Source organism: Pseudophryne corroboree, chromosome 10, assembly GCF_028390025.1.
Source record: "Pseudophryne corroboree isolate aPseCor3 chromosome 10, aPseCor3.hap2, whole genome shotgun sequence".
NCBI lineage: Eukaryota > Metazoa > Chordata > Amphibia > Anura > Myobatrachidae > Pseudophryne > Pseudophryne corroboree.
This window is the reverse complement of record NC_086453.1, coordinates 54,213,257-54,220,705: the sequence shown is the minus strand read 5'-3', so window position 1 is coordinate 54,220,705 and position 7,449 is coordinate 54,213,257. Positions and strand designations below refer to the sequence as shown.

General features: G+C 37.5%; 1 protein-coding gene across 1 annotated transcript; it reads right to left on the bottom strand.

Annotated features, from left to right (window-relative positions):
* Nucleotides 1–567: 567 nt before the first annotated feature.
* Nucleotides 568–6,940, bottom strand: LOC134965967 (pro-adrenomedullin-like). The gene is made up of 4 exons (XM_063942404.1): nt 6,828–6,940; nt 3,931–4,021; nt 3,393–3,557; nt 568–2,296 (listed from the first exon to the last, which is right to left on the bottom strand). The coding sequence occupies exons 2-4, from the start codon at nt 4,014–4,016 to the stop codon at nt 2,059–2,061; spliced, it is 489 nt and encodes a 162-aa protein (XP_063798474.1). The 5' UTR covers nt 4,017–4,021; nt 6,828–6,940; the 3' UTR covers nt 568–2,058.
* Nucleotides 6,941–7,449: the final 509 nt, after the last annotated feature.

The window sequence follows — 7,449 nt, the reverse complement described above, 5'->3', positions numbered from 1 at the left end:
GGCACTGCGTCCCCTGCCTCCCCTGACTGCACGTCCCTCTTAGAGTGTACACTGGGCCTGATTCATGTAGTAAAGCAAAAAAGCAAGCACCTGGGCAAAACCATGCTGCACTGCAGGTACGGCAGATGTAACATGTGCAGAGAGTTAGATTTGAGTGGGGTGTGTTCAAACTGAAATCTAAATTGCAGTGTAAAAATAAAGCTGTTTAATCATTTGTGGGCTACATGCAAAAGCAGCCAGTATTTACCCTGTACAGAAAAAAATATAAATATATTTGATCTTCTTGCATGGGAACATGGTTTGTTCCAGACACAAAGATACTTGTTTTTTTGTTTTACTTACAAACATAAAGCAGGCCCATAGTGCTTAGGCTCAGTGGTGGCAGCCATTTTGTGATGAAGTAATATTTGTGGTATCATCATATGCCAATGACGTCACCAGTTGAGTGAATTGATGTTAACATGTATACGTGTCATGTTGCCAATGGTAAAACTCCATCCATCTGGTAACAGTTAAAATATATGTATATATCACATAACACTTTCATTTGGATTAAACATCCTTTAATTGATGAACAACATACATACTGTTTGTCATTGAGCAAAGTGTCGTCACATAATATGTATAGAAAAATCATCTTCAATTCCCAACCATATATAACTTAATAATTTAAAAATACAATAAAATGTAAAAACTATAAATATCTGTAGTGTGTGTGTGTGTGTGTATAGATATATATTTACATCTCATAGTTTACAGTTTCTTCCTCAGTGGAAATGTATGATAATAATGCAGTAAATATCTAATGGCCTTTGTGTTGCCTGTGCGTAATAATGATATTGATGTTAGTTTAATATCAAATCCGAACTTTTAAATGGAAATCATCATGAACACAAAGGGTCTATATAAGAGGTGGACAATAAGCCACCCTACTCTATATGGATCACAGTCCAAACTTTACAATAACTTCCCTTTAGTTTAAAAATATACTGGGGTAACTCTATACCATATCGACCAATACAAAGTCACTTTTCATTAGGCTGACTACGCTAGACTGCCTAAGGCAGTCATTCGATTGGTTGCTATGGGTTATATAGTGCATCATTGCTCTTTCCATTAAGTTATTACATAACCACCCTTCTAAATCTAATTTGGGTTATTCCCAGTGCTGACTGAGTAGTAAGATTGTGAAGAAATGTCATTGTTTTAAATCCTTTTCTTTGGTTCGTTTGCATATGCAATCATTTGTATTTGCACTGAGGCAATTATGTAGTGAAATGCTTACACATTTGTTGGCGCTAATATATTTTGCAGAGTGTTTATTATAATACATCAACCTGCCACAACACACCGGCTTATGTGCCGCTGGGGAATTAGATATTGAATATCTGTAAGGCACTAGCCAGCTTAAGACTGCTGTCAAAAGTCCCCTTTTCTTCCTATATCTAGTGCAAAAGGAAAAAATACTCGTCACTTGTGACCTTATTTGCTCAGAGGTAGAAAAGGAGGAAATATTTGTTTGGGATGGAGATCTTTACAGCTTCCTCCCCCTTACAAACCCAAGAAGCACTTGGGACACGTGAGTACAAAACAATTGTTCCCACTTTCCCACCTGCATCCTGTAGGCACACTGAGAGCTCCTACTCACTGTGTCATCCGCAAGAACTGCAAAGCATGACATTGACGTCACTCTAAATACAACTTTATAATATTATTCTTGGCACACTGAGTTACAGTAGCTTTAAAGCACATTACATTATTGTTGTTGGAAAGCAAACTCCTGGCATAGTAGATTCACTTATAGGAAAGGGGTAGGGTAACGTTTCACTAACACTTGGATCAGTGCACAACCCTTGGTTCCTTCTATTAATTTCAAGTGTATCACTACACACTTGGGTAATCTTCAGGTTCAGCTTGATCTCCCAGGGGCCTATGAGGCTGACTTCTGGTTCTACTCCACTGGAAACCTAAAGACCACAAATGCAGCTCTACGTAATGTTGGATTCCATATTTAATTCTTCTTCCAATTGTGGAGTAAGCATAGAGGCAGGAAGTGACCTAAGTGGCCAATATTGGTTGAGATAAGTCAGTCCAGTCTTTATTACGCATCATGGAACGACGTCTCCTTCCGTATCCCAGTGGGTCCTTAGTGTCTTTATTGGACACGTCTTTGTTGTTATTTTTTCCAAGCCGATAGAGCATGTTGGCCAAATTCTGTACCTGGCAGGTCCCCAAATGACAACCGCGTGTGTTAATGGAAGGAGCATATCGTTTTTCTCTCAGGCGCAACAGGGAACTGTAAAATAAAGAAGATATCTATAAATTTTTGAAGGATAAGATTGGTATGCTTCAGCCTCAAAGCTGGGGAGTGATGGAAGGGGATCACCCAGACTTCTAAACTGCTTTTACAAATGTTTTTTTAATGGTTACTTAATGCTGTATTAACCTGTGAAAAATTAAATATTAAGGTTTGAAGGACTTCTCTTGAACACTATAAAATAATCCACCAACAGATAATGATTTGTAACTACTGTAGTAACTGTACAACTTAATTCTAACAAGCCAAAACTTGCATTAGTTCAAGTCTGAACCCCCCTGTGTTTTTCATGACAGGTCTCAGACCTCCTCCTCTAGTCTCTGACCTGCAACCTTAGACCAAGCATGATAAGGAGTTCTAACTCATCCAAGCCATTCCCCATCTACGTGTAAGTCTTTCCAGAAACACAGAGATTTAGCAAATCTTCTAAAGAGGGCAGGTGCTGGCCCATAACAACCATTTGGATTCTAGCTATCATTTTATAGAACCTACTAGATAGCTGGAATCTGATTGGTTACCAAGGGCAAAACCGCCACTTTTCCCCTTTAACTTGTACAGTACAATGAGGGGACTGTAGTTTTACTAATACCATCACAATCTTCCCCCCCATAGGCCCCTTTCTCAATAGTAAGTTACATTTTTGAACACACCAGTTCATAGTGACCTTGCTGTGCCTAATTGTTTTATAATGTACATGACTTTATACAAATATGATCTATCACCAATTATTTGGTTCTGTTAATGTGATATTGCCTTGCTGACCAACCAGAACAAACATTTCCCTTCCTAGTCCGTTGCTAAGATGAGCACTTTAAAGGCCCCCCCATAAATTACCAACATATCGCCGCAATTCTCCAATCCCCCAACAGCCAGGTTGGGGAATCGGAAATATTGAGCATGTTTCAAAATCTCGATTTCCTGTTCCAAACTGAAAATAATCAGGATCACCAAATCGTGGATTTTTAAAATTAAGAATTCAGGAAAATAGGGCTCAGTTTTATGGGGGCCTTAAGATTGTTTATGAAACCTCTATGTGATATAGGATGGAAGTTAGATAGGTGGAGTATCTTGTTACCTAAGCATAGTCTGATCATTGTCCATGGAATTGCCTATCTGTGAATCTTCTTCTGACTCTTTTCCAGTAGATATAAGATAGTCGTCTCTCACATCTCTTTTCAGTCTCTGGTTTGAAAGGTCTCTTAGTTTCTCTAAGAAGGATACCACAGGTGGGGGCATACGCCTGTATAAGGAAAAGGAAGATTATTAGTCACAAAGTGAATTGATGACTGCAATCGGCACTAATTATAGGCAATGGCATCACTAATTAGGCTGCAGAGCTTTCTGTTAAGGAACTCAGACTTTTTTAATGGGGCAATTATGTACAAGGCTAACCCATGGCTTGTGCACGATTGCCCCTTTAAAAAAGTCCAAGTTCGGCCAGCACCCTGCATGGCCACCGAATTTGGACGTCATTACATCCCGCCCAATATTGGCGTTCTAGGGAACCTTAGAAATACTCTTTATTAGATACACAAAGTGCAGAGAAATGGGTGAAAAATCCCTATAAAGAAGCACACACTCTATACAGCACTGCAACCACACAACGTTCTCACCTGTCTCTGCTGTCCATCCAGTGAGAGTTGCAGACATTGATTGTCACCACAAGGAAAAACACGATAAGGCAACCACACTGAGCCATGACCGCTGGAAAAGAAAAAATATCACAACTTTAATGGACAAGCCCAACATTTTCCGGCCAATTTCCTTTAAATGATCTAAATTTAAATTGTTTTGAAGCTGCTTATGCAAGAAGTCATTGTTTTCATAATAGCTTGGCTGAGGGACAAAGTGGAGCAGAAATAGTAAAGTTAGGTACACACTATACAATTATCTGGTGGGTAATCTGCCAGATCTGGCTGGTTGGAATGAAAATCTGGTAATGGATGAGAGTAAGTGACAATCTACCATTTGCTACCAAACACTGGAAAACTAACAAAACCTGTCGTTCATACAAATTGGTTAAACACAAATGTAACTAACTTGGATGAACGACTGTTTTTGTGCATTTTGCAGTGTTTGGGAGCAAATGGTAGATTGGCATTTGCTCTCATCCATTACCAGATTTTCATTCCAACCAGCCAGATCTGGCAGATTATCCGCCAGATAACTGTATATTGTGTACCTAGGCTAAGGTCACGGGGTATTCTATAATATAGGTGGTCCCACTCCTAGATTTGCATCACTGTGCGGTGTCAGTTGCCTGTAGATCAGTATTCTGCATTCTCTCATGAATGCAGCTTCTCTTCACTCCTACACAGAAGCATCAAGCAGTGACAGCGCCACAAAGAGCACAGATGCAGTGACTAATATGATGGAGACACTCCTTGCCTAACGGCAGACGCACACCTACATACTAAACACTAAAGGGAAAGTCTTATTGACTGTGTAGTCGAACCTGTACATATCTAAGAAGAAAAACTTTTCTGGTCCTCATCTCTGTCCATCTACATTCTTTATGTCATTTACTTATACGTAATAGAGATTAGTAAATTATTGTTCTGTGGTCTTGGGATGAGTCTGTACATGTTACATTTTCTTTTTGTTTAGCTTTAAGGCGTTTTCAGATGGAAAATGTTGTACTATAATAAGATGCTACATAATATAACTTGTCATATAGTGGGGGAGATTTATCAAAGCTTGGAGACAGATAAAGTGGAGAGAGATAAAGTACCAACCAATCAGCTCTTAACTGTTATTTTTCCACACACAATAAAATGACAGTCGGGAGCTGATTGGTTAGTACTTTATCTCCTCCACTTTATTTCTCTCCAAGCTATGAAAAATCTCCCATAAAGTACCAACCAATCAGCTCCTAATACACTGCCTGTAAAATGACAGAAGCTGATTGGCTGGTACTTTATCTTAATCCAATCTTTGATAAACCACCCCAGGATCTTTTAATAATCCAAGATATTTCTTGTTTAAAGAAAAGAAGAATACATTGGTAAATCTACCAGACCAGGACTCATATGTACTTTACGCAGGCTGATACGCATCAAGGTTTTGTATTTTCAAAACCGTAAAACAAAGTTATTTTAGAGGTTATTCAGATTTGTGCGACATCTCTGTGTCTATCTGTCTATCTCAAATACTTCCAACTATTCACTCAAACTTTTTGCCAGGTAATATATTGGTTTTCTCCATAAAAAAAGAGCATAATAATAAATAGAATAAAATGCAAACTAATAAGAAATACTTTAGAACTACTACCATGTAGTACACATTCGTCTGCTACTAAATATTATCAATATATCTCCCCATCACTTAATGGAGTTATTACACACACACCATCTCTATTTTTAAGCACAGCCAACTTAAAATAAAAATGTGCCACATAAGCTATGTACTAAACGGCAGTGTGTAGTCTTGGCTCTTTGCCGTGTCATGCCTGACCTCATCCTTTCATCCTAAAAAGTATTTTATGTAACAACATTCCTGGATGCAGCGTAAGATATGCCATATCCATGGATCCCCCAATAATGATATTCAGTATTACTCGTATTCTTCATAGAGAATAGTGTGGTCTGTGGATAACTATTGTAACTCATTATTCAGGTTCTCTCTTGCTAGCAAAATCTAAACTTGTCTTATTGTATTTGCAATGAACTTGAAGGCCCTTGTGATGTATAGATAGATAGAGAGATAGATAGATAGAGATAGATAGATAAATAAAGATTGATTGATATAGATATAGATAAATATAGATTGATTGATTGATGGATAGATAAAGATAGATAGATAGATAGATAGATAGATAAAGATACATAGATTGATATAGATAGATATATAGATAGATAGATAGATAGATAGAATAAAGTCTAAAACTTGTAGAGAACTGTAAGCAACCCTACCGTTTGCTCTAAGGATTACATTGCCTTGGGACAGGCTGTATAACAGAGCAGGCACACTGCAACCCATATATTATATTGCATCAGAAAACCCATCTCATTCCAACACAATTTGCAAGTCTGTGCCCGCCATAAGGAGCTTAGCATTAGCTTTCACGCTGGGCGTGTGTTTTACAACTTGGACACGTAGGTGACATTAATAACTGAAAGTGGACTGTACATCTGTGGGTAAAGTATTACTTTAAATCCTCCAGTTGAGTCAGTATAAAACTTTCTTCAGGCTAAAACGCTCATGAAACTAAATAAATAATTAAATAAATAAATAAATAAATTTTTGCTGAGGATTATCCCCTAAGAAAATATTGTACACATTTTTATGACATTCAAAATATAATCAACAAGTAATCTAAACCTAAAAGAAACATTCTTTTTTAAATGACTATAGTCTCAGCTAACTTTTTATCACATCTTAGCTTGTTTATTATTAATGTATTAGAATAGCGTGGGCAATAATTTTTGCAAATTAAAAATTGACTCAAATAATGAAAACATCTTAAAAGAAATGCATGTACATTAGATAGTATTCGGTTTGTTAGGCTTACCTATTTTTATGCCCTGGCTGTATGTCCTCAGATGTTCTCTGTAGCTTTAATGGCACAGTATTCCCTTCAATGAATAAGCTTCAATAAGGTTTTGTCACTGACTGCAGCTGTGCTTCTTTGGTTCCTTTATATGCTATCTGACCTGGAGTGCGAGGGGGGGGGGGGGGGGGGGGGGAAGTTTACAGGATGATGACATCACACACTAGGAGTCAAGAAGCAGCATTGAGTAGGTCTCAATTAAACCTACATAGTTCCTGGCATTTCATATACACAATCATCAGTGAAGCCCTGATGGGGTCTTTTGGGGGGTTTTTTTTTTTTTTTTTTTTTTTTTATGATCTTCATCAAAGGGCTACATGTCACATAGGTTATGCCCCAATTTTATCTTTCGTCAGCAAAGTAATACAACCAATAATTTGCTTATGAAAACGTTGCATACACATCATGCTCTTCTGATATACAGGCAATTTTGCCGTTGATTGAAATTGCCTGTTATTTAACAATTGAAATTGCAAAAACAAGAATACTTGGACCGCCGTACTCATGAACAAAAATATACTCCATTTACTATAAAGAGTGATTGTTTAAAAAAATAAAAATAAATTGAGCGTAGTAATATACA